This window comes from Eschrichtius robustus, chromosome 11 (genome assembly GCF_028021215.1).
Source record: "Eschrichtius robustus isolate mEscRob2 chromosome 11, mEscRob2.pri, whole genome shotgun sequence".
In the NCBI taxonomy this organism is placed as follows: domain Eukaryota; kingdom Metazoa; phylum Chordata; class Mammalia; order Artiodactyla; family Eschrichtiidae; genus Eschrichtius; species Eschrichtius robustus.
The window spans coordinates 103943203-103970562 of record NC_090834.1 but is presented as its reverse complement, the minus strand read 5'-3'; the positions used below and the strand labels follow the sequence as shown (position 1 = coordinate 103970562).

The 27360-nt window shown below is 53.7% G+C and overlaps 1 protein-coding gene across 1 annotated transcript in view; it reads right to left on the bottom strand.

Moving 5' to 3' along the window:
• Positions 1–8329: 8329 nt before the first annotated feature.
• Positions 8330–27360, bottom strand: part of CD6 (CD6 molecule) — a 40642-nt gene continuing 21611 nt past the window's right edge. The window contains exons 2-13 of the mRNA XM_068555578.1: positions 20127–20195; positions 18835–19185; positions 17901–18212; positions 16863–17165; positions 15621–15686; positions 13198–13338; positions 12731–12829; positions 11525–11647; positions 9772–9843; positions 9293–9553; positions 8897–9001; positions 8330–8394 (exon numbers count right to left, since the gene is read on the bottom strand). Coding sequence (XP_068411679.1) covers positions 8330–8394; positions 8897–9001; positions 9293–9553; positions 9772–9843; positions 11525–11647; positions 12731–12829; positions 13198–13338; positions 15621–15686; positions 16863–17165; positions 17901–18212; positions 18835–19185; positions 20127–20195 — 1967 coding nt within the window. The remainder of the gene's footprint in view (positions 8395–8896; positions 9002–9292; positions 9554–9771; positions 9844–11524; positions 11648–12730; positions 12830–13197; positions 13339–15620; positions 15687–16862; positions 17166–17900; positions 18213–18834; positions 19186–20126; positions 20196–27360) is intronic.

The following is a 27360-nucleotide window of genomic DNA, read 5'->3' as shown; positions in this document are numbered from 1 at the left end:
GATAAAGTTTCCTTTAAATGTGTTTTAAATTTTAATACAATTTCATACTTAGAGAAAAGTTGAAAGAATAATACAAAGAATTCTTGGATGCCCTTCATCCAGATTCCCCTAGAGTTAATGTTTTACGGCTTTTCCCACTCTCTGTCTCTCTGTCTGTCTGTCTCTCTCCCCTACCCCCACCCCGGCCCCACATGGATTATTTTTTTAACCATTTAAAAATAGGCTGTCCCTTCACTCGTAAATACTTTCATACTTCAGTTGTAATTCCTAAAAGCAAGAGTATTTTCTTACATAACTATAGTACACTTAACACTGATACAATACTATTATCTAATCTGCAGACCTCATTCTTATTTCACCATCTGTCTCAGTAATGTCCTTCATAGCAAAAAAAAAATCCCAGCTCATGGCTTGCATTCAGCTGCTGTGTCTCTTTTGCTCCTTTAATCTGAAACAGTTCTTGAGTCTTTGTATTTTGTGATAATAGCATTTTTGAAAAGTGCATGCTAGATAGTTTATAAAATGGCTAAGATTTCTTTATAAATAAAGTTTAAAAAACATGACTCTACTTAAAGAAAAACTATTAAGTAAGCAAGAGAACAAATCGTTCACAGATAAAGAAAAACACGTAAACACACAGAAAACCGAGGTTTGAGAACTACTGGTTTAAATCAGCTTCATTCTGGGGCGGTCAGGGCTGGCACGCTGGGTAAAGGATGGTGGGTAAAGCGTGGGACAAAGGCTGTTCCAGACTCTGCGCAGGAGCTCACCCTCGGTGGGAAGGGATCGGGTGCTGGGCTTTCTCCTGAGTGCTGGTGAGTGGCTGGGAGGAAAGTGTGCTGTCGTGTGAGTCCATGGTGCATGCAAACCCCAGCTGTGTAGGTCACCAGAGAACAGGCCATAAAGTCAGGGATGGAGAAGAAAGCCTGACAAAGCAGCTGGAAGACTCGTGTGTGGACAGGAGAAGAGGTGAGTTTCCTGGAACCGGAAGTGGGGCATCTCAGGATCTTTACTGGGCAGGGCTCCAGAGTCCATGCTGTGGCCGTCACCCCTACGCTCTGGGAGGTTCCCCACAGACGGAGATGCAGGGTGACTGGCCTATCTCTGGCCCTATCCCCAGGATAGGTGGCCTGGGAGCTGACAGCCAGGACGGTCTTCTGTGACCCTGGACCCCACAAGGGCCTTCTCGAGGGATGGGTTGCTCTTGCCAGAGGGTGAGTGTGGGCATGAGCCGGGTGGTCCACAGGGAGCCGGGCCTATGTCTTGGGGCTGCTGGGTGCCTCTAGTGCACGAGGGCAAGAGCAGGGCACAGCAAACTTTGGGAAGCCAGGGCCTGCCACAGAAGGGGCCACGGGGCTGGGGGAGAAGAGGGTGACCGTCACAAGGGTGACACAAAGGGCGTCACTGTGTCCAGGTTGTGCAGAAGAGCTGGGGTAGTGGTGGTTACTGACCCCTGGGTGTTTCAGCATCTCATCCTCAGATGAGAGCCACCTCCACTGGCCTCCATGTGGGGCTAGGGAGTCTGAGTGAGGCCCAGGGGAGGGGTGGCCACGCCCCAGAGGGGAGACCGGGATTTGCGGGACGCTCGTGTATTCGGAGGGAGAGCGACGCACGGCCTGGGGGGGCCGTGGGGGACAACGTGCTCGTGAGTGCAGGACATGGATCATTTTTCTCTGCCTGCCGTGTGAGGGTGGAGGGGAGACTGTGGGCCTAGCTCTGCTCAGCCTGCAGGGCAGGAGACCCCACAGGCAGGGAGGGTGCTTGGGAACCAGTCCCCCAGAAGGAAGCTGAATCTCCAGCAGAACCATGGCCCTGGGGGGCAGCTCCCCCTCCTTCTGCACTTGTGGGTGGCCGGGTGTGTGGGCCGGGGGAAAGGGAGCCAGGAAGGGGCACCTGCCTTCAGCCAGGATGGGCTGCGGTCCTCGGGGCGGGGGCGGGGAGGAATCCTTCCCCAAGAAAGGATGCATCTCGATCCTCCCTCGGCCTCCGTCCTATCCCCGTTGCTCTCCAGCATTGACCTTCCCATTTTCTTTTCTGTTCCCCTTCCTGCGTGCTGTGTGGAGCCCTGCTGACTGGCTGAGAATCTGGCTCCCAGGTCGCAGCTGGGTGACCTTGAACTAGTTCCTTGACTTCTCTGGGCTACACTTTTCTTACCTGGAAAACAATGGAAATTAGGATACCTCACTGCCCTAGGAGGGTGTGAGGATTAAGTGGGGCCACAGGTGTGAGGGATTCGGGACAGCGCCTGGCTCGGGGAAGCACAGATAAAGGAGGGAGGCAGCTTGGTGGGGCCTTGCTGTCTGTTCCATTGTCTGCTCAGACCGGCATTGCCTCCTCTTATCCGCCTCTGTCTCATTACACACACTCTCTCTCCTCTCCCTTTGTCTCTCTCTTCTTTGTCTTCCTCTGTTGCTATTTTGGTCCTTCCTCCATGCTGGCGGTGAGGGGTGAGCCTCTTTTCATGTCAGGATGCAGAACCCCGTCAAACTGGTAAACAGCTGAAGGATGTGGTGGGAGATAAACTTTCCACTGAGGCTGCTTTGAACTCATCCCTTCCTTGATGGGTCTCCCCAGCTCCTCCCCGCTTTGGAGACTCCATCCCATCTTCGTGAAGTGGGGACGAGGGCCTGGGGCCACGGCCAAGAGGCATCCATGCCGAGTGGCCGCACGGGGCTCCAGTCCCCTCTGCCCATCTCCAGAACCTCCGAGAGGGTCTCAGGGAGGGGCGGAAGTGGAAACCACAGGTGGGGTGATAGGGAGGGATGGGGAGCTGAGCGGCGGCTCGGCAGATATGCCTCGGAGGTGAGGTTTCTAGTGGAAAAGGTACCAGTAGGCGATGCCCAGCCAGGGCTGGGAAGCCTGAGCCTGTGCCCCTGGGAGTGGTCTCAGAGCCTTGGAACCGCGTCAATGCGGCCCAAAGAGCAGACAGGAGCCGGGGACCCTAGTGGGGTATCCTGCCCAAGTCTCCTAGTGGCCTCATCCCTGGCTGACCCATATCTGGAGGACACAGATGAACTGTGGGCCTGAGAAGCAGTAAGATGCTCGGCTAGGCATTCCGACTTGTAAGCACAGAAACGAGCCTTCAGTGTGGACCTGACCACTTCAGGAGGCTACATGGAGTAGCGGCAGGGCCCGGCCACACCGTGATGAGCTGGTAGCTACGGGAAAAACTCAGAAGCATCCCGAGCCTCAGTTTTCTCCACCATAAGATGGGGATAATAATAATACCTCCCAGGGCTGTTGTGAGCACAAATGAGTCAGTACCTGCGGTACACCCAGAACGGTACCTGAAGCGTTGTAGGTACTCAGGGATGGAAGCTATTATTAATGTCACTGTCCTATTACCATCGTGGCTGGAGGCTGCTGTGTTGGGAAATCACCTCCCATGTATGTGATCACTCTCCAAATCTTAGACTCCTTCCCCATTCTCCAGTCCTGGCCACCAGTGCTCCATGGCCACCTCCCAGGTAGCCTTCCTCAAACCCACCTCCACTTTGCAGCAGTGATCTTTCTAGAGCATCCATCTCATCAGATCAGTTCCCTGCCTTAGAAACTACTCATGACTCCCCAGTGCCTCTAGAACAATGACCAAACTCCTGGGAAAGTTTCACAGACCCTCTGAGATGCTCTGCAGTGACCTTTCCCACTTATGCACTCCCTGCCCAGCCCCAGGCTTCAGCCAACATGCACCACACAACTGTTCAGCAAACTCCTATTCATCCTTCAATAGCCTATTCATTTGTTCCCTCTTTGTCATGCTATCTCCAACAAACTCTGGCAGTTGGTGGCTTCTTCCCCTCTGTCCACACAGCACTCTGTACAATGTGCTGGAGTCCTGAATGAGGCAGAGGTTACGCGCTTGGGTAGCACATGGGACAAAACTTGAATATGGTCAACATTACTTTTGAAAATCCCTTGAGAGGTGAAAAGAAGCAAGGCGCCTAGGAATGTGGATAGAATGCCCTTTTTTGTATAAGGATGGGTGGGGGAGAAGCAAGAGGTATTCCTATTTGCTGGTGTTTGCATCAGAGAAATAAGTGTTTACTTGGGGATGGGGGAAGAGAGGGGAGAGGGTAGATGGGTGGGTAACGAGATATTAATGATATACATTTGTATGTTGTTTGGAGTTTTGAAGCATGTGAATATATTTACTATTTAAAAGAAGGAAGGAAGGGTGGGAGGAAGGAAGGAAAGGAAAGGGAGGAAGGAAGGAAAGTAAAGGAACGAAAGAAGGAAGGAAGGAAGGAAGAAAGGAAGGAAGGAAAAGAAAATGCAAGCTCCTTATGAAGTCTCCTGTAGTTGAGTCTGTCCTGTGCTGCCTCCAACCAGATGTTTCTCCCTCCAAAGTTAGAGCAGCCAGATGAAGCAATGGGCTTGTGTTTCAAGCCCATCACATATGAAAAATGTGAATCATTAATAACCAAGATCCCATCCGGTGTGGTAAGATGCCCACTCAGTGAATGGTTCTCAGGGTCTGAGGGAACAGAGTCCCGGCTCCCATCTCTCGTCTCTCTTCCTGGGTGTTTGTTCACTGATGGGCTCAGTTGTTCTTTTTCTTTCTCTTTTGTGGCTGAGTAGATACACTTAAGTTCCTGTGGTTTAAATATGCCCATGATGCGCCCCCACCGTTCAGTGTGGTGGTTTCACATTGGGCTTTGGAGTTAGGTAGAAAAGTTGTACTACTTGCCGAGCTGCATGACCTCTGGCTAGTCACTTAACCTCTCTGGGCCTCAGTTTCCTTATTTATAAATTAGGGAGGATACTAACTTCTCAGAGAGCTCTTTTGTGGATTATAAGAAATAATACATGCCTGGCACATAGTAATTGCCACTCACTGTCCTCATTATCACCATCATGGTCACCACCACCACACCCATGGAATATATTGCAGTTACTGGTCTTTGTATCTGTCTCCCGCAGGGAAGGGCCAGGTTTCATTCCTCTCCGTGCCCCAGGGCCAGCATAGAGCCTGGCCGCATACGAGTGCCCAGGCAGTGAGCTATCCCATCCCTGAATTTAGCATCTGAGCGCCCAGAAGTTGCCTGTGCTGTCGGTGGACAGACAGGCTGTTGTCTCCAGATCTCAGAGCTGGCTGGGGCTCTGTACCCAGCAGTGTAGCTCCAGTGGGCACAGGGACAGGGATGGGTTTCCACTGGAAGTGCCATGGTTAACGCTCAGACTCTGAAGCCAGATGGCACATATTAAAATCCCAGTGTTGCTGCTTTTTAGCTGTGTGACTTGGACATTTTACTTAACCGCTTTGAGCCTCAGTTTTCTCACCTATGAAATAGAGTTGGTGTGAGAATTGGCTGTCCTCAGCCTCTTCTCAGGCTGGACCACCCTTTACCTTGAAAGACACCTGGTTTCTTGCTCTGTCTTTGCTTATGCTATTCCTTCAACTTGGAATGCCCATCCCTCTCCACTCCCATAGCTAACTCCTACCTATCCTTTACGACCCAGCTCAGGCATCACCTCCTCAGGAAGCCTTCCAGGATGGCCTGCCTCCAGCAGGGTCAGGGGCTCTTGTGGGCCCCATGCATTCCCTGTGCTTCATTCTCTCACTGCACTCACAGAGCCGGAAAATTGCTGGAGCTCCTTCATTTCAGATATAGCCCCTCCCCCATATCAGTGTTTCTGAAATCGGGGTTCAGCTGCCACATCCATTTAACATCTTTGTGCTTCCTCTCCCAGATCATTGAGGCATATATAATGCAAGGTCCCTAAAGAGTGGAGGGTAAGCACACCGCTTATGATTGTAACTCCCCTGCCGGGCTTCCGTTCCTTCCGGTCACAGCGATGTCATTCACCCCAGCCTCTGCAGTCCCAGCTCAGGGCCTGGCTCCGTAAGGAATGGTCTGAGTGCTCTGGAGGCGTAGAGGTGGGGGAAAGGTCTTCCCTGGGAGCAGCTCCCATCACCAGGCCCAGGAGGATAGCTCTGGCAGGAGACCTTGCGGTTCAGGATGCCAGCCCTCAGAAAGTCCCCTGCCATGTGTGACCCTGGTGGTCCCAGGCTGCCTGGGGGCTGGGAGGGAGCAAGGGAGACATGTCTCAGAGTTTCCCCACTTTCTCTCTGTGTGTATGGAACAGAGGGGCCCAGGGATGGGGAGGTGGCTCTGGTGAGAAATGAGGGAGAACTCAGAGGGTGTCACCATCTCCCTGTCTGACTCCCAAGGGGCAAAGGAGGGGAGGGGTAGGGCCAAATTGTGAATCGGCTACTAACTCTCTGAGTGACCTTGGACAAGTCCTTTCCCCTGCCAGGGCTCAGCATCCTCCTCTGTAAAATGAGAGTGAGACAAACCTCCTCCAGCACCAATGTGCTAAGACCCCATGAATTGCTGTCTTCTCTTCTCCCCTTTCTCCTTTTATGGAGATCTCTTGCCTCTACTGATTCATCTACCAATGAGAGGGAACACTTATTGCCAAGCTTCTAACCCACTGCTGTGTGCACTTTACAGACAAACTTTATACCAAAGGCTCAGAGATGTAGAGTGACTTGCCAGAGACCACACAGCCAGGACAGGGTGGAGCCGGGATTTGAACCCTGGCTGTCTGAAAAAAAAGGCTTTCCACAAATCCCACAGACCCTGGGAGTCTGATCCCGCCCACCCCAGCACTATCTCCTCCCCTAGGAATCCCCCACAGCCCCAGGAGGGTTCAGAGGGCCGGAGGAGGGGGCCCCATCACAGGGCGACCACATCCTGTGACGGTTGCCCTGGGGAGTGCCAGCTTTCTTTGCACCTCTGGGACAGGTGAACGGAAAACAGGCCCTGCTCAGCCGCTCAGGGCAAGATCCACTGAGTGGCCTTCTCCACCATCCCTGGCTCTGGGAGGACTCAGAGGAAACCTGACCCCCAGCCTTCTCCCTGCAGGCAGAGCTGGGCATTGGCTGGTGCAGCTAGGCTAAAAGCCCAGCCTCTGAGCAACCTGGGATCAATGCCTTTTCCAGGCAGGTCTGAGATAATATCTACTCACCCTCCCCTGCCTCAGAAGCTTTTGGAGGCCCAGGTCAAAATGCATTCAGCGCAGCAACCCTGGCCCCGCTGATCCAGGGCTCATTGGCAGATCAGGAAGGGGGTGCTGAACTCACAGGCATCTGTCCATCACCTCCAGGAGGGCAGGCGCTGTGTCTTCTTGTTGCTGCATCCCCAGCATTTTTCATGGTGCCGGGCCATAGTATTCAATACATTTCCAATTCACCCTGACATTTGCACCTTGATGGATAGAGCTGCCTCCAACCCAACACACACAGACACACACAGACACACACACACACAGACACACACACACAGACACACACACAGAGGCAGAGCCTGGGCTCTGTGAGTTCAAAGACTTGTCACTCCACCCCCAGTTTCATTCCGCAGTTGGTTTAATCTCGGGATACTCAGAGCAGGACACCAGAAGCTGGCCCTGAGCCCTCAGGCCTCTCCCTGGAGGCTGCCTTGGACACGGTTACGGCTCTAGGAGTGACACTGATATTTATGTGTTCATTGGGGAGGATCCCATCAATCCAAGCAGACAGATGGGGACTCGGGGCTTAGTGCAGCTTCTGGGCCCCTCCTGGAAGACATCTCTGTGCTTCTGCCCCACGGGGACTGAGCCCCACTCTGGGTCTCTGGCGGGGCTGGATGGGACCGTCTTTGTAAACCTTTGGAAGCTCAGAATAAGGACTGCTGTCCAGGAATGGTCACTGCAGATCAGGGCTGTGTCCCTGGTGGGCTCTGAGGCTCTCTAGAGGCAGGGCTGGCCTCAGGCCCCGGGTGGTCGAGGAGGGGCAGCCATCCTGCTCCCTGTCCCATCCTGGGCTGTGCCCAGGAAAGCTGGACTCCCTGCCAGGTGCAGGTACCAACCTGAGCTTAGCCTGAGCCCCAGCACCCACCTGTCAGAGTAACAGCCGTCCAACGGCCCCTGCACATGGGGCCTCCCTGCCCCTCGCAGAGTACCTCTGGGCCCTGAGCTGTCAGAGACTCGGGCAACCAAAGCCTCAGACACATGAGGGTCGGAAGGGACCTCAGGAATCTTCCAGTTCAAACCTTCCACGTGGCCTGCCGAGCAGTGGCCTAGACTCTGCCTGTTCACCCCTGAGGCAGAGAGCTCGGCCCCTTTCAGAGGCAGCACCTCTTCCTTGGGGCTGCTGTCTGGGGCTGGGGGAGGGCTGTGCTGGCAGGTTCTGTTGATGGATGGAGGCTGGGCCATCCTAGGTGTGGAGGTTCCTTTCACATCTCCAGGGGAGGACTCTCAGCTCCTGGGGCATGGAGGGGAGGGCAGGGGGAGCAGGCAGAGCCGGAGTCCGGAGACAGGGAGCGCACAGAGCCGAGCCGGGCCCAGGCTAGGCTGCTCCAATGTCATCATAGTCTTCATTGGAGGAGAAGTCAGGCTGGGGAGTGAGGGACCCTGTGCGGCCGGGAGACTCAGGTCAGTGAGAGGCCCCGTCATTGCGCCTGCTGAGCAGGGACAGAGCTGAGCAGGTCTGGGTCCACGTTCCTCTCCCCCGGGATGCTGTGCGAGACCACCTTATAATCTTGTTCATGGCTACCTCCTTCACTAGAATGTCAGTTCTGAAGGCATAGCCTTTTCTGTGTGGTTCAGGGCTATAGTCCGCGAGTGCCGGGAGCCCCTCTGCTGCCACCGTCTCCCCCAAGGGGCCATCTGGCTGCTTCTGCTTGAATGCCTCCACTAATGGGGAGCTCACTTCCTCTCAAGGCGTTCTCTTTGAATCTTTCTCTGCCCCACCTACATCCATTTTCCCTACCGCCCATATTCTTGTTTGCTTTAAAAAATCCCGTTACTTCTCTTTTTTCCCCCGTGGGCCAATGTATCCAGAGCTACCCCATACATCCACCCTCCAGTCCCTCTCTGTGACCCCTCCCAGAACCCCCTCCACTGCCCCTGGCACCTGGACATCCAAACTGCTCTGCAGATGGGAGCTGGGGCGGCGGCTGGAAGTTCTGGTACCACTCTCCGGAGGAGGTGCTGGAGCTGTCATCAGCCGAGGGCCCTGCTGGAAACCCCCAGAGCCAGTCACCCTCTGCCAGGCTAGTTCACGAAGTGCCAGAGCTGGGAGGCCCTCAAGACTCAGTAGAGTCAGGTCCTTAGCTTGACAACTGAGGAAATGAAGGCCCAGAGAGGGGAGGAGACTTATCCAAGGTCACACAGCACGTGGCCGCCGAGCTGGGACTAGAGTCCTGAACTCAGACTGGCTCAGGGCTCCCAGCTTTACGCTTCCTCTGGCCAGGTCGGCTATAGGATGGGAGGCTGGAGAAGGCACACAATCCTCCTGGGCCCACCTTACCTGGAAAAGCCGCCTGGGAGCCAGCCAGCTCCAAGTTCAGGGGCTGCCCCAGCAGGGGGTTCCTCTCTGAAGAAAACACTTGAGAGTTCCACGGAGGTAGCCTGCTGCTGGGGCTGTTACAGTACTCCTCCCCTGAAGATGTGCTGGAGCCACTCTTGCTCCTTGGGTGGTGCGGAGGGCCCGTGGAGCGGGGTTCTGCAATGCAGTGTTCAGGGTTGGCAGGTGGGACCTGGGAGGCATGCACCTCTTCGAGTCCTGGGCCTGAAAGAGAGAATCATGATAAAGAAGATGCAGTGCAGCAAGAGGGCTTTAGGTTAAACTTGAGAAAGAACTTACTGCCAATGGGAATTGTTAAAGTCAGGAAGGACCTGTTGAGGGAGGTTGCGCTGATGCTTCTCAAGGCGAGTGACCTGCTAAGTCGGGAGGCGGGGCTGGCACCCCAATCACCACCCTCCACGTCCCTCCCCAGCCTGACTCACCTTCCTCCAAGGGGGGCATCTGGAACCTGTTCTGCTGGACCTCTTCATCCGTGAAGCGGTGCCGTTGGGAATCTACAAGCAGAGATGGCGGTGAGGAAGGAGGCGGATAGGCTCCACCTCCTTGTCTGGGGAGCCCGGAGCAGAGGCTGGTGCTCTGTGGGATTCGGGAGGCTGAACAGGGCAGGAGGACAACCCTGATGGCTTAGTCTTTTTCATCAGATCCCAGGCTCAAGTCCTAGTGCAGGCAGACCCCGAGCCTCAATCTGAAACCAGCCTGGGGACAGGCTGCTTCTGGCCAGAAACCCCAGTGCCCTGTACCTCCCCAGCCCCAGCTGTCCCTCCTGCCACTTAAGGGAATACGGGGAGTTCTTCTGCTTGGGCAGCTCAGGGCAGGAAAAGGCCAGATGTTGCCCCTGAGGAGCCTTCCCAGAGTGAAGCTGAGGGGCTGGAATCTTTGTATCCTGGGCTCTGCGGTACCTCTGTTTCAGAATCAGAGCAGTGCAGATTCACAGCATCTTAAGAACTTGAGTGTCTGGAATCTGGGAGTCAGCTTTTTGAATGTGTTACTACTGACTTTTAGTCTCAGTGTCACAGGACTTTGGACCCCCGGTCTTGCATTTTACATGCCTGGACTCAGAATCTCAGGTTCTAAGGACACTCATCTCTGTGGCTCCCAAATTCTGGACCATGGCCCCGCAGAGTGGAATCATCCACACTGCCCCCCAGGGGCCCTGGTTCAGCAGGTGGGGCAAAGATGGCTGCTGTCCCCAGTATCCATCCTACTGCCCCGCCCCCGGTACTAGGAGACCTCTGGGCTTTATCTGGACACACAGCTGCCCAGGACAGAGGCTTCATCTCCCCGCCTCTCTTGCAGCTGCTGGGTTTAAGTTCTGATGGGTGGAAAGTGCATGGGAGCCGTGTGGGCATCCCTGGCGTCCTGCCATACAGGGTAGGGCACGCCTCACCTTCCCCCTTCTGAAGGCCTAGAATGCAGACATGGTGGTGTGCCACTCTGGACCATGTGGACCGGGCAACGTCTTAGGGACTGCAGAGTAGCAAGAAAGGAGCCCGGGCCCCCTCCAACTTCTCCGGATGATGTCATTTGGAGTCTGTGTCACACACAGCCAAACGCTCATCCTAGCTTATAAAGGAGGTCCCGGGTGGGGCTCAGGAAGTTTCAATGAGCTCCCAAGGGATTTCACAGTAGATGTGAGAGTCTCTGCTCTCGTCTGACCTCCCGGCCTCGCGTGGGCCCTGCCTGAGCACTGGCTTTCCTCCTTCTATATCCCCAACAGGCAGAGAGCAGAGCTGGAGAAGCCGGATGAGAAGTGCGAGCTGGGCTCATGGTGGAGGTGGGCGAGGAGGTGAGATTGACGGGGCAGGATGGGACGCAGAAGGGGTGAGAGCACGCGAGAAGCCATCTGAACTGGAGTGCCTCGTATCACACACAGACGCAGCCACAGTTAGGTGAGTGTCGAGGGACTGGTCTTGAGACCTGCACGGCCACAGACAGGCACGGGAGAGAAGGTGGTCCAAGGGGAAATGGCTTGAGATGTCTCCAGGGTCACAAAGCACTTTGAAAACTTCAGTGCAGGACCATTGAGAGTCAGTCCAGCGGTCACAGCGAGGGAGATGCCATTCTCCTCATGCAGGGGTCACCGAGGGGGCAAACTAGTGCAGGTCTCCCAGCCAGCTGGGCCCTCTCCCTGGTGCGGGCAGGTGGGCCCTTGGGAGTCCGGGCCCAGGCACTCACTGTAGAAGGTGGTCAGGGCCACAGGAGGCTGGCTGCTGAAGTCATAGTGCTCATAGTCTGAGTCGGAGCTGGAGTTCGTGTCTTCAGGGGGCGGAGCCTGGACCTGGATGGGCAGCTTGGGAACTGGGGAGAGAACAGAGTGGGGAGCATGGCAAGGCAGGGGGCAGAAAGCTGCAGAGGGAGGCGGCAGAGAGCGTGGACAGCGGGGACCGGAGACAGAGGGGCAGGGAGTGTGCCAGGCAGCCCGTCTTGTACAAGACCGTCGGGCCTGGGTTTTCCAAGCTCCCCCGCATCCATTTCAAACACGGGGAGCTAAATAACACTTATTTACTTAACAAACACATAGTAGTCCCTGCATGCCAGGCACTATTCCAACATTTATAAATATTATCTCAGTTAATGCTCATAATAACCCTGTGAGGTAGTTAGGTGAGTGTCCCCATTTTATAGCTGGGGAAACTGAGGCACAGAGAGATTCTCATATTGCCTAGAGAAGCAGGCAATGTGGCTCTTAACCTCTAGACCATAATATTCAGTGAGTGGCTGCTCTGTGCCTACTCTTGTGCTAGGTCTGGGTTCATATTCTCTTCTCAAATATATGGATATCCTGCGTGCTAAGAATCTTTATAACATACGGCTGAGTTCTGTATTGGTTTTTGTGTCACTGAACTCTTTCAAATAAAGGCGATTTAATATATTCATAATGCAGTATGATTAAACTCGAACTTCTTCCCAAGACTCTCAAGAGGTAATGCATGGATGTATCATTAAAGATGGATGACTGATCCCATTTTTTTTGACTCGGAAAATATGAAATAAAATTATGTTCCAGGAAAATCTTGATGGGGCTTTGCAGGGAGGCTGATTGGGCAGACCATTGGAAGAGGCAATGGTGTTACAAACCTACTGGCCAATTAGCAGAACAGAGCTTTCCTTTGAGAACCAAGGTCCAAAATGTCCTGGGCCTGTTTTGGTCCAGAATTCAAAAGCTTAGAGTTCTAGAGTGAGTGCACTGGAAAGTCACCGGCCTATCAAGGCCCAGACTGAGGCTGAACCTGCTCAAGGTCCCACAGCCACTCGTGGGCTGGCCCAGGTCTCATCTCCAGCTGGGGCACTGCTTTGACCTACGCAGTACTGACCCTCCGAAAAATATCCCCTTCTTGTCCTCCCCCGCCCTCCTCACCCCCAGGGTGGGTGACATCCTACTTTCTTCTTTGGCGATGGTGATGGGAACCTCTTGATAGCTTGTGGTCCCCGCTGGGGTGGTGGTGGGTAGGTGCTGGTGGTTCACCATAGCGGGGAGGGCTGAGGAAGGGGAGGCAGAGATTCTACAAGTCATTTTTGGCACCTTCCAGTCTTCCTGGTTCTGCTCTCATGGGGACACCTCCCTCCTCACCTCCCCCATCCCCAAACGCCCTCAAACACACACACACACACACACACACACACACACACACACACACACACACAATCTGGTCCTCCTGTGGACAACTTCTGGGGGGCATGCTGGGAAAATCCTTCCCATCAGGAGGTGCTTCTTGGGGCCATTGCTGGATCGCTGCCATTCCTGTTGGGGTTCCCCATGGCTCATGTACCCCTGGGAGGACTGTGCCTCAGGTCTGCTTCTTTTCATACCTGGGCCTTTCCCGTGGCTCCTGGGACTCTGCACCTACCGTATTTTCCTTTAATTCTCAAGAGGATGATGGCTATGAAACTGAGTGAGACAAGAAGGAGAATTCCCAGAACGATGCAAAGGATGAGGAGCATTAGCTCTCGAGATTCCCAGTCCTTCATTTTCACCGTCACAGAAGATTCTGGAAGCAAGAACCCCAAATCAGGGAGAAAAAGGAAGGGGCAATGACTTCTCCTTGCCATTCTCACCTCTCCTTCTTCTCTGCATCTGACCCACTTCCCTTTTGGACGTGTCCCCCTCCTCCCTTCTTTTTTTTGAATTTTCCCGTCTGCTTTTAGGTGCCTGGTATATAGTAGGTGCCTGAGAAATGCATATTGAAAGAATAATTGACTGAATGAAACTTTCCCCTGGCCACGAAGCCAGGAGATCTGTCTCTGCTCAACAATTATTGAGCACCCATTGTGTGCCAGGCACTAGACCTGGGGAGACAAATGTGACGGCAGTGTCACAGGCCTTGAGGGTCTCTGTCTAGTGGGAAGATCGACAAGCCGACTCAGTCCAATTCAGAGTTTCCTGCTGTGATGAAGGTATAGACAGGCATGCGGCCCTCCAAGGGGCACCTGATTCTCTACAGGGAAGACCAAGGCTGGATCCCCAGAGAAGGTGGCTCTGAGCATCTGCTGGCAGGGAACAGACCATCAGGAGAGTGAGATCTCCTTTCCTTGCCCCAGATGAGTCCTTCTTACCAGACATGCACCCTGAGGGCGGGGGTGAGGGCCATGATTCCAGACCTCCCAGCTCTGCAGCCCTGGTGTGACCTCTTGCCTTCCCCTCCCTCTTGGCCTCACCCCTGCTGAAAAGAACCCAAAGCAGAGAATGGATGGAGGCTGCAATGAGGCCCTAACCCTCATCATCCCAGAGACACGAACCATCTCCTGCTCAGTGCAGAAAGCCTGGGGTGCGCAGGCCACAGAGCTGGAGGAAGGGTAGTGACAGTAACGCAGGAGGTTGCAGGGATGAGATCACCCAGACCCCCTGGCTGGTGGCAGTGTCTGCTCCCCCTGGGAGATTACTGCACCCGCCCCCCCAGTCCTAATTTTCTCCCCTCTCCCTTTCTGTTTGCAAATGGGGCAGACTGGGCTGGGGTAGGAACTGGATTTAGCAGCAGCAAGCAGGTGCAAGGGAGAGACTGGACTGTGGGGGGCTATGGGGAGACCTGTGAGTGTGGGCCAAGAGGGTCAGGGGCCGAGGGAGGGGCTGCAGAACCAAGGGCTGGAGTGTACTCCTTGGAGACCGGCTCTCCATAAGCGGTCTGCTCTTCTGAGGGCGGCGTGGCTCCCACCCTGACCTCAGCAACTGAGAGTGTGCGAGGGTGTGTGGGTCCTGGCAGGAGCTCGCCCTCCAGCCTGCACAGTCCCCAGCGTTTCATTCCCTCTCCGTGCCCTCAGCCATTGCCAGGTTCTCTGGCAGGACTTGGTGCCCCTCTGTCCCCTCCCCAAGCCGCCCACCCACCTCTGGAGAGGGTCTGAGAGAGGGAGCCAGGAGCCAGGGGAAGGGGTAAGCCTGTGAATCCGGGCCAGCCCCTGTGGTTATCTCGGGGCTACCACGGGGCTCCCTGCCTGGACTAAATAATCAATAAATAAGAATAACTGAGGCCCAGACTGGGCTTACTATGTACTAAGCCCTGTTGTAAGTACTTTATAAAAATTAATTTACCGGAGACTCACAACAATGCTAGGAGAGAAGTACTAGGATTATCATCCTCGTTTTATAGTCAAGGGATCTGAGGCTCAGAGAGGTTAAGAATTGCCCAACATTATACAGCTAGCAAGAGGCACAGCTGGGGGCTGCGCCCCAGGAGTTGGCTACACACAAGTGGAGGACAGACCAAGTGTGGATTCAGAGTTCAGAGCCTTGAAGGCAAATTCCAGCCGACACTGCTGGCCATCACCTCACCCTCTGAGCCCGAGCTTCTGCCTCTGTGTAAGGGTTGTGGGAAGACCTCCCCCAGGGGGCTGCCGGGAAGATTAAAGGGTTGGGAAATAATGACTATAAAGCACTGGCCGGTGCCCAGAACATTATAAACACACTGGCTGTTGCCCTCGGCGTCCCCAACCCCCTGGCTGGTGTCGGATCAGCTCCAGTTCTCTACAGCTCTATCCTCTGCCCTACAGGATCTCACAGAGAGGGGGGAGAGAACTCCTGCCTAAGAAATATCAGGATTCAGGGAGCTGTGGAGCTGACATGATAGAGGCGGGCGAGGTGAGAGGAGCACGAAGCATCCAGAGAGCCCCGGGGATGGTGGGGGGAGTCAAGTTCACTGTCTGGAGGGAGGGGATGGGGGACAAACTGTCAGACCCCTCCCTCAGACACACACACAGACACACACACATACACACGCACACACACACACACACGCATGCACCTGAGCCTCTGAGAAACTGCATCCCCAGGGACACTCACCCACAGTGACCGGCTGACCACTTGCAGGGATTTCAGAAGCGGACAGATTGAGCAGGCTCCGGGCACCTGTCAGAAAGCACTGTTCATTCACTCAGCACATGTGCCCGAGCACCTACTGTGGCCAGGCCTTGTGCTAGAAACTGGACAAGACAGACAAGTGGCCTGCAACTGGGGGTGTGTTCCCACCGGGGCCCACGGCTGAGTCTTTCCCACACCCCACAATAAGGAGGATCTCATGGATTAAATGCCAGGAAGGTTTTTTTGGTTTAAATAAAGGGCGAATGAAAGAATTAGCCCTTCCTTCTGTATAATCTGCTATAGAACACAAGTATTTCCCTTTTCCATCTAGTATTGGATTTGGTCTTCACACCTGCCTCAGGAGGTGGGAATCTGACAGTCTCGTTATTATCATGATCATTTGACTGGTAAGGGATGGGGCTTACAACGTCCCTTGGTGGATATTATCTGACTTCCCGGCTACCCTGTGGAGTGCCTGGTATCAGCATCCACATATTCACAAGACGAAGCCTCCCAGCTGGTAATTGGCAGAGCTGGAATTCATAGCCTGGTGTCTGAACTCCATAGAGATGCTAACGCTGTGTTTGTTTAACGCTCTTGCTTTTTCACATTTTAACACCTCAGAAATCGGGGTGATGACATGTATCGTTACAACTGATGGCACTTCAAGAGTTTATTTTGGCAGCATTTTTGTCCTTTATGGTACATAAAATAATAACAGTGTGCCTTATCATCAATGCCATCTTAGACTTCGTGAAACCCAATTCATAGAGCAGATGGGAGGCTCTGCTGAAATATATACTGAGTGCCCAGCAATGCCTGGCACCTGATTAGGGCTCCAGACACTGTGGCTAATATTATTAGTGTCTCCTAATGTTATTTCTATGATGATCACCAGCCCTGGGATGGCAAATTGGTTTTATCTCCTGAGCCGGCTCCAGTCAATAGGGAACACTGCTTCGCATGTAATAATGCCTTAATAAAGATTGGATTCATGATTCTGCGACTGAGTCAAGGATCTGGGGAAAAGAATGCCCTGATTAATCAGTAATGTCTGCCTGGGCATGGGAAGGGCAATGGTCCCTCTTATGCCAGTATTTGCCATTCCTGATCTAGCCCAAGCTGTAGTCCTTGGGCTATAAGTTCTTAGGCTGTGGATTCAGTTGCAATTCCTGGTCCAAATCTGGGGGTGGGGGGGAGTGGGGTTGGGGGGAGGAGGGATACCTGAGCAGAGGACCCTGGCTGCCTGTGATTGGCTGCAGAGGTTGGAGTTATTGAACCGCCAGAAGCACTCGGAGAGCGTGGGCTCCCCTCCCTCGCATGAGTAGTACATCTTGCCAGACAGGGAGTGTGGCAGCCCCTTGGGCACCCGGGCCAGAGTCCCACAGCCCAAGTCCCGGCAGAGCACCTTGGCCTCTGGTTCGTACCACGTACTGTCACACACTGTGCTCCAGACCCCTCGGAAGTATACCTCCACCTGCCCCTCGCAGGGGTCAGCGCCCCCGGTCAGGCGCCAGGACTGGTGCTCTGCAGGGGGTGGGGGGGGGTCAGAGTCAGGTCAGGATCCTTTGGGCCGAAACCCCCACCAGCCCCAACCCACAAATGCAAACTCCCCAGAGCCAATCGGTCTCCAGATCTTGTGTACTCTCCCTCCTGCCTCTGCATCCCTCCTCTCATCTGCCCCACCTGCTCCAGCTGACCCTGCTGCTGTCTACATCCTGGCTGCTCAAATGTGGTCCTTGGACCAGCAGCTTCCGTATCACCTGGGATCTTGTTAGAAATGCGGAATTTCAAGCCCTGCCTCAGACCTACTGAATCAGAATGTACATTGGACGAGACCTGCCTCCCTCCACATTCTTGGGCACATAAAGAGGAGCACTGGCTCCAGAACTTCCCGTCCTCATCTGGGCTGCCGACAGCCTCCACAGCGCCTCCCAGCCTCCATCTCCTCTTGCTCTTCTGAACCAGGTGACAAACTCCCGCTCAGAAAAAGCCTCACCTCTAATGTCACCTACTCCAGGAGGTGGGCAGGCTTAGCCCTCCAGCTCTGGATTGCCTGCTGTCTCTTAACTCCACCTGGCTTCCTTTCTTAAGGCATTTGCCACCCTCTCTCCTGGATTATGTTTGTCTGGGTCTCATCTTCCCTCTTGGACTATGACCTCCCATGGGCAGGGACCATCTCTCCAGCACTAACTGCAGGCCTGGCGCCCAGCAGGCCTACAGTAAGTGCTGGATAACCGTGGTTCAGCATCGCCCACTGACCTGAGCACACCACGCCGGCGTCCTCCTTGTGGCCACAGTAGCCGTTTCCCGGCAGCCCCAGGCAGTCCCACAGGTAGGTCTCCGACCCGGAACAGTTCACTTGGTCCCGGTGGATGCGTCCATGGCCAGGGGCAAAGTGCAAGCCGGGCAGGGCCTGGACCGCCCAGCCGCAGCTCAGTTGCCGGCACACCACGTGGGCATCGTCCAGGTCCCACGTGTCGTCACACACCGAACCCCACTGTCCGTGCTCCAGCATCTCCACGCGGCCCTCGCACGGGCTGCCACCACCCACCAATTTCAAATCGAGGTTTTCTGGGGATAGGAGAAGGGGTTTGTGGATGTGAGGAAGGAGGGAGAGGAAGGGAAGTTGGGGGGAGGATTGTTGTGCCTGGGGCTGTGGACCCAGTGAGAGGGGCGGGTAACCTAGTGGGCAAGACTGGGGAACACTGCCTGTCTGGGCTGTGGACCTGGGGTGGGGCGGAGGTGGGGAACTGGTCAAGACTGGGGACCCAGGGGCGGTGCTGGATACCTAGTGGGAGGGGCTGGGAGCCTTTTGGGAGGGGCTAGTAACCTGGTGGGCGGTGCTGAGGAATCGTCTCAGGGCGGCGGGAGGGGTAGGCTGAGCGACAGACTAGTGGGTGGGGCAAGAGACCGGGTGGGCGGGCCTGAAGAGCAGGTCTCGGGGCTGGGGGGCGGCAGTGCTAAGAGATCCTGGGAACCTGGCATATTTCTGTACCAGGGGTAGAGGCGCTGCAGCCCTCCGGTGAGGGAACCAATTGTATTCGCGTCGGTGGTGGGTCGGGGTAGAAGTCTGGAGGGCGAGACTTGGGTCCAGTGGCCAGGGCTGGGGACAGGAGGCGGGGGCAGTGGCCGAAGAACTGGGAGGTAGGACAGGGAGGAGCCCGGCGGCGGGAGCGGGTTGGTCCGCTCGTACCTGCACAGGTGACCTGGACCGGCCTCTCGTCGCTGCTGCACGCGTGCTCCACCACCTTGCAGAGCTGCCATTCGGGGCCGCTGCACTGGACGGTGGGCGCCAGGGCCCACGTGGTATTCGGGGCCCAGCTGGCGTTTCCCGCGGCTGCACCAGGCGGCAGCGCCGGGGTCGGCAGGGCGGGCTGTTCCAGCGGCTCCGCCCGGCCGCAGCCCAGCGAGCGGCACACGGCCTCGGAGGCGCGGAGGTCCCAGAGTCCCCCGCATGCGGGCTCCCAGGACTGCCGGAACCAGACCTCCACCGTCCCGTTGCAGCGGCTGCTACCGTTCATCAGGCGGACCTGGAGTCGCTCCCCTGGAAGGGCCAGACCCTAGCTGAGCCTCGGCTGATTCGGATTCTGCCGACCTCAGGGATGGAGGTGGAGGCGGACAGCTGCCAAGGGTCCAACCACTGATCTGTTGCGTGACCTTGGACCATACCCTACCCGCTCTGAGCCTCAGCCTTCCAGTCTGCAAAATGGGGCTGGGCTGCCTCATCCCCTGACCTTTTGTTCCTCCTTAGAGACAGGAGAAGGTAGGGCCGAAGGTGACTGGAGGTTAGGATGGGTTAGCCCTGGGGTGTCCAGTCCCCACAAACTCTTCTTTCTTGCCTCTGTCTCCAGAGTCACCCTTGTGTGAAAGGAGGGCAGGGTTCTGGGTTGAGAGGCCCTCTCCCCCGCTACTGTGGGTGCCATGCTTCCCCTCCCAGGCCCCTCCGCTATTCTGAGGGTACTACCATGGAGGCTGCCATTGTGACACCGGAACCTTGGAGGATGGACATGCGGTTGGTGATGGGGTTGAAGATGGGCGGCCTCAGTGGATGGTGGTTCCCCCTTCCCCAGAGCCCTTCCTTGGGGAATCACCTCCTGTTTTTGCCCAGGGTTGCACACAACTTTGCACAGAGTAGGTCCTTAAATATCTGTTGAGTTCATTGAGGACCCATCTGATGGAACCCCACCACTCCTACCAAGTGTCCTTTAGCTTGTTCTCAACAAATCCCCTTTAAATGCCCGCTGAATACCTTGCCCACATGTGCCTGACCTTTGATCAGTGGCCTCCCAAAGATGGTGGCGCTAAGACCTCAAAGAGAATCTAGTGGTGGAGCCTCAGGCATTGCGTCAGGAAGGAGAAGTGTTGTCTGAAGTCAGGGAGCCTCCCTGGTACCATAAAAACCCACTTCCCTTTCCCATCACCCCAACAGACCACCTACTTGGTCTCAGAAAGCTGACTGTGAGCCCCGCAAGATTGTTTCCTCACCTGGCTCCGAGAGCTGGCTCTCTTCACTGGTGGTGTTGGGCTGGCCAGATGGGGCTGGACTTGGGTGACCTGAAATTAACCAGGAACAGCCGTGGTGGGTGAGTGAGCTCAGGCCTGGAGGGCACACAGGTGCCTTGAAGGGTAGGGGGCACTTTCTGGAGCCTTCTGTGGCTACATGGGACCTCTGGTAGGACAGGGTCCTTGACCTTGGGTGCACTTACCTCCTTTCGGGGTAGGGAAATTCTCAAGCTTTGGAGTTGCAGCATCCTGCACTTCATCTACTAATCGTGCACGCATCCTCAGAAATCAGAGGAGAACAGAGAGGAATAACTGTGGCTTTGGGGCCAGACCCACTTACTGGTTGAGTGATCATGGAGGGGATACTAACTGCTCTCGGCCACAGTCCCAGTTTGTTGGCAATAACACTTACAAAAGTTTAGTGAGTCTAAAAGGAGGCAATACCTGTAAAATACTTCACATACAGAAGCTCAAAAATGGGAGTTACTATCAGGAAAAACCTTTCTGGTTTGGAAAATTTGTCTGAGAAATTCATACCAGACTTTAGGGTAATTGGAGCATCCTGAGCTGGGAACCATTGGACTATGAAGTACTTTCAGACACTAAGAAACTAACATTGGCTGAGGACCGATTATATGCCAGGTCTTTGCATATGTTATTCCATTTTCCTTCAACAACAAGGTGAGGTAGGTATTAGCATCCACTTTTTAGACATCAGGAAAGGGAGGCCCAGAGAATACTAATCAATTGACTGTGCCAGATTGTGTCCATTCGTCCCTCCAGAGACTCTGTCCACTTTGCCCTGGGAGGCTGACCTGTTTCGACTAAATCAGCATCTTCCAGGGCACTTGGGCTTCTGTTGGGCTCAGCCAATGGGGAGCCCCAGCAGAGAGAGGAGGGAAGGAAGAGCGTGAAGTCGTGGTGTTTATCCTCCTGGTTCCCTCCCAGTGGGATCCCTTGGGCAGGTTGTGTCCCTCATCTGAAGGTCACTGGTCCTCTCCACGGGGTCACTTCTCCTTGACTTTCTCCTTCCGGGTCTCAATGACCACTCTGTGGTCCTGTCTCCTCAGGCTCAGGGTGATGACAGCTCAGCTGCTCCGAGTTCCCGGTTACTGCATTAGCCTTTCTAAATAGTCCTTTTCTAAATAAGACCCTTTCAAACTCCTATTTTGAGCGTGCCACCTGTTTCCTGTTGGGACCCTGGCTGATACATGGCCTGAAGCCACCCAGCTAGCAAGTGGCAGAGCCAGGATTTGAACTGTCTCCGAGGAATTGGATCCATGCCGGGCAGGGATATTTCGGTTGGCAGAAACATAAAAGGAGGGATATGGCTGGGACCGTAGTGTTCATAAAGGAGCTCCTCTACACTTCTGGGTTCTCCTGCCCTTAGGTTGGGGCCATTGACGTCTAGGCAGAAGGACGTGTGCCCACTGCTGGACCAAAGTAGGTAGGAGGCAGTGAGCCTCTTCCATCTCTTCCTGCTCTGTTGTGGCCAAATTAGAGGCCCTGGGTTCCCGATGCAAAGACAAGGTGGAGGGGGACGTTGACCCACCTTGAATTTTGTGCAAGAAGTGAGCCTTTCTAGTGTTAAGCCATGAAGATTTTGAGATGTACTTATTATCACAGCCTAGCCTGACCTGGCTTGACTGCTGCAGGGGCTGAAGATTCAGGCATGACTGCTATACATTCTCAGCCTCACCTGAGAATATTCCATGGACTCACATCTAGATGAGCGTACACACACACACACACACACACACCCCTGCAGACACAGCTCTCCTACAAGCATCCAACTGGGCTACTCCCTCACTCAGAAGTAATCAAGCCTTTAATTGCCTGTCCTCACCGACTCCCCGGTTGGCTGCCCAGCCGCACCCCCTGAATGGGAAATGATTCAGAATTCAGAGCACAAACTCTGCAGCTAATGTCATAGTCAGAGCGAGGATTCAAATGCTCCCAAGCTAGGATTTCAGAACCCCGGTTCCCACAGCAATGGTCCCAGTGCTCCTGTGCAGTTGTTATTATTTCTCCCTGTGCTGGGGTGGGGAGGGGGCTGGAGGGACTGGGGTGCTGGCTGCGGTGCGTGTGTGTGTGATTGTGGGGTGTGTGTGTGTATGTGGCTGTGACAGTGTGTGTACCATTATGTGTATGTCTCTGCGTGTATATGTGAGTGTGTATGTTGTTGTGACTGCCTATGTGTCTGGGGGGCGGGGGGGTCTCTGCGTGCCTCTGTATACCTGTCTCTGGTCTGAGAAACTATTTCTCATGCATAAAGGCACACATGTTTTCTGCCAGATCAGAAAACCCTGGAGGGCAGAGCCAAAGGCCGGGTCAGCCCCATACCCCAGAGCGCCCAACACAGTGTTTGCTGATTGACTGAATGAATGAAAGAGTGAGCAGGGGCCGCCAGCTCCAAGGGCAGCCATCACCGAGGCAGTTTATTAATACCAGATATACTCAAGGGTTTGTTTTCTGTGTCAGAGGCATTTTCCTGTCCCCTATCCCAACAAGGGAGACTGGCTTTTGTGTTTTGACTTCTGTGCGCAGGAACAGAAGTTACCTCTCAGCCTCCTTCCATCCAGGCCTCGGTTCACAGAGAACCCAGCGCAGGATCGGCACTTCCCAGACCTTGTTACTGCCTTTGCCTGGCTCTGTGCTTCACACTTTTCTATAAATTTAATTCTCGTTTTTGCTGCAACAAATTTATTTGAAAAGGAGCCTTTACCCTATCCTGTGAATTTGCTTTACGACGCAAAGATGCCCGAATGTAAAAGTATACATTGCAGTTTTTTGAACAGCAAACAATTGGAAAGAGTGAATGCCCATCTGTTGGGAAAGTTGCAGTATAAATATGGTCTATTTACAGCATGGCATCTTATGCAGCCTTTATAAAGAATGAAATAGGCTTATACCTATTTCATAAGTATTTATTTATAATAAGTATTTCATAAGTTGGAGGGATTTCCACGCTCTGTTGAGTAAGGAAGCGAGATACAAAGAAGAAAATATAATATGATACAACTTTTGTAAAACAATGGCCAAAAAACCACTCTTACGAACTGGTATGATTATGTGAACATGGAGGAAAGTATGGAAGAACACAGACCAAGTTACGAAAATGGGTAAATTAGAAAGGTGGGTGGGAATTCCCTGGCGGTCCAGTGGTTAGGACTTTGCGCTTTCAATGCCAAGGGGGCGAGTTCAATCCCTGGTCGGGGAACAAATATCCTGCAAGCCAGAAAAAGGCAACCCCCCCAAAAAAAGGAGGGCTTCAAGGGAAGGACAGAGCAGGGCCAGCTCCGTGGCCGTGTGACCTGCACTTAAGTGTCCTGGACTTGGTTTAATGCTCTACCGTCTCCATCTTGAAATTCTTAGTAATTTTAGAACAAAGGGTCCTGCATTTTCATACCGCACTGGGCCCTGCAAATTATGTTGCTGGTCCTGGGGGTGAGTCATGCCACCAAGACTCATGGGAGAAGAGAGGCGGGAGAGAGAGAAGAAACAAGTGGTGAAAGAAAGAGATGAAAGGTTGTACTAAGAAAAATCACATATACAGATGATTATACATAATTTTATATAGATTCCATCTACATAAGATTAGGTACAGGGCTTCCTTGGTGGCTCAGTGGTTGGGAATCTGCCTGCCAGTGCAGGGGACACGGGTTCGAGCCCTGGTCTGGGAGGATCCCACATGCCGCTGAGCAACTAGGCTCGTGAGCCACAATTACTGAGCCTGCGCGTCTGGAGCCTGTGCTCCGCAACAAGAGAGGCCGCGATAGTGAGAGACCCGCGCACCACAATGAAGAGCGGCCCCCGCTTGCCACAACTAGAGAAAGCCCTTGCACAGAAACGAAGACCCAACACAGCCAAAAATAAATAAATAAATAAATAAATAATAAAAATAAAGGAATTCCTTTAAAAAAAAAAAAAGATTAGGTACAGAGGTACATAGGCAGAAAAACTAGAAAAGATAACAAGATAAATGGGCTTTTTGTATTGCTTGCCTAAAATACAAGGGAATTGTAAAAATAAGTATACTAGAAATAAAGCCAAGCTAGAAATATTGAAAGACATGTCATCATCAAATAGAGACTCTTTGAGGAGAGCAGATGATCTCTGAGGATGACAGAGCATTGAAAATAAAATAATTAAATACCTTTTTTACCTCTTTGTTCAGTGTTATTTAATGCTCAGTTCATTTACCACTTGGAATTCTCCTGTGTGCCCAGAAAACCATCTTGGGTTGAGCTTCACATTCTGGAAAGTTATGGAGCAAGAGGGACAAGGGAGGGAGGGGCGGGTTTCTGACTGGGAGGAGAAAGAAGTTGGGAGAGCTACCCAGCCCCCCCAAGGAAGGTGGCAGCTTTTTTAGGCTGGTCCCAAGCAGAGTGGGGCAGGACGCTGGCTAGGGCATCAAGAGGAAGATGCCAGGGGAAGATGAAGTGAAGGAGACAGAGAATGGGGAAAATGAAAGCACTGCAGAGCCACCTTGCCAGGAGCCTGAGAAAATGGGCCACTCATCCCCTTCCTGGGTCACCCAGGCCCATGGGATTTCCCCGTAGCTTTTGGAAGGTGAGAGACACAGGGAGGGAGGAGGCACAGACACTGAAGGAAAGGGGGGCGTTCTCCCAGCCAAGGCCCCAGCTGGCCGGCCCAGTGTCAGAGCAAGTGTGGCAGGGAGAGTTTCAGGTCCCTGTAGGGGCTGTGGAATGCCGGCCTGGCCACACACCCACATGGGGGTGAGATAGACATCAGCTGCCACTGAGGGCACCCTTGGCCCTGGCTCCACCAGGTGTGTCGAGGAACACGTAGGCGCATAGTAGATGCTCACCCAGCGGACGGTGGATGCAGAGATGCTGTATAGAGGGGGAGGCACGGTGGAGCAGGGCTACAGAACTGTGGGGGGAGGAACCCACCAAAAGAACCAGTGTGGGAAGCGTGGCAGGCAGCATCGGCCAGAAGCTCATCTTTCTCTCCTTAGTATCAGTGCAAAAGTGTTTGTGAGCACGTGTGTCAACAGCCTTAAAAACAAAAAAGTACAAACCAGCCCCTTTTGATCCGGTAATTCCACTTCTGGGAACCTATCCTAAAGAAACGATCCAGAATACCACACTACACAGCGGTTAGTGTCCACGCGTCGGAATTGGAAAGTTCTCGATTCTTTTTGCTAGCGGAACCCCTTTCTAACTGTGTGACTCAGGCAAATCATTGACCTCTCTGAGCCTCGGTGGCCCTCCTGTAAAACGGGAGCAACTAGCATCCACGTTGCGGGCTTGCCATGAGGATTAAGAGAGATGGTGCCGCCGGGGCGCCCTGAGTGGCTGCCTTGTTAGACAAAAAGCCTGCAGCCACGTGGCTTCTAATCGTTAACAAACAAAAACAAAACTGGAGACAAGGAGACAACTGAATTGTCTAAAAGGGATCGAAGGATTGGTTAGGAAAACACAGCATGTTAAAAATTTTGCAAAAAAAAAAATTTACCACGAGTTTTTAAGGATGTGAGGGGAAGACCGTGTTGCAAGGTTCAGTGACGGAAGCAGAATACACAGTTCTCTCTCCCCAGGGCTCCCGCCCCAGCCTTGGCTTTAAGCTTCTGAAGGTCTTCCAGGACCCAGAGGGACCCAAGTTCAATGCCTCGTTCTAGCTTCTCATCGTACCCTGGGCTTTTCCTCTGTGACCCCAGCCACAGGTGATTACGTATTTTTTTTATGAGCAGTTTTGTGGCTGTCAGTCCCACTGAATTCTAAGCGTCCCATGTGTACCCCAAGGCCCACAGACTCCCAGTGCAGTGGCCTCCCAAGTTCGCCCAGCTGCTGCTCTAGGGCACTGCCGGGGCGGGGGTGGGGTGTGCCCTGCTCCAGGATTGCGACCAGGCCCCAGGGACTGCAGTGCCCACAAGTTTTGGGAGTGGCATGGGACTGTTGGCCGGGAGACCACCACAAATTGTGTTCATGCAGACCAGCCTTTCATGTCCTGAGCAAGGATGACGAAGGCTAGTTGAACCCAGGAGGACCTGCCTCCCAGGCTCTAGCTTGGGGCCCAGATATTCAAAGAGGGCAGCTGTCCAGAAACATCCACTGGCCCTTAGTCCTGAGATTCACTGGGTGTGCACTGGACTGCCATTCCCAGTTTGCAGATGGACATTTGGGAGACAACCAGATGGGTAACTAGTGTTCTATTTCCATCCCACACCGATGGGAGCCGTTACCCATCTCAGGCATCTTGAGTCCAAAGTGTAGAGAGATAAGGGAAGGACTTTGTGATTCTTCCCATTGCTCTGATGGAGAAAGGGGAGGCCCCAAGACATGCCAAGTACCCACCACAACCTCCTAGCACAGCTCAGTGATACAGCTGACATGTATTCAGTACTTTCACATACCAGGCCTTTTAAAAATACTTTAGATGAATTAACCAGTTTAATTCTCACAGCAAGTCCACAAAGTGGGGAAACCAAGGTGCAAAAAAGTTTAGTAGTAATTTGCTCAAGATGACACAGCAAGAAAATGACAACGCTAGGATCCAAACCCAGGCTGCATGGTTCAAGAACCCACACTCTTAACCACTCTACTCCACTGGGTTGGAATCCAACATCCTGGTTTCTGGTTCAGTGACTGACCATGCCAAAGGCGAGGGGCAGGGAGCTCTGACAACCCGGGTGGTCTTCCAAACTCCTTCCAGCTCTACCACACTCAGCCAGCCCTGCACTTAGATAGCCCACCTCCAAGGGTGACGCAACTCAGCACTCAGTCAAGCCCCAGGGACCAATTCCCAAACGGGCCCTGACTCTAAAGATGTGCAGCCGTGAGGAAGCCGTCCTTCCCTAGGTCAGGAGCCCCTGAGATGGCATTCTGCCCACCATCCCCACAACAAGGACAAGATGAGGTCTGGCAGCCCAGCCAGGAGCTGCTCCACCCCTTCCCCACCAACTCTCCCACACAGGCTGGCTCCGGCACTCCCTGAGCCCCCTTGTTTCAATTCTGAGGCCAGAGGATAAACGGGTTACTTGGAAGAGTCAAGGACTAATAGCCCCAGGGAGTTTAGGGGGAGGAGCCCCGAGTGGGAGGGTGCTGGGACTACAGTGAATGTTCTTCTTTGAAAGACTCTCTTGAGGTTGTTGATGGAGAGCAATTTTTTTTTAAGTTTAATACTAGTTTTATTTACTAATAGCTAGTGATCTTTAGTGGAATAGTAAACCTCTGAAATGCTTTTTTTTTAA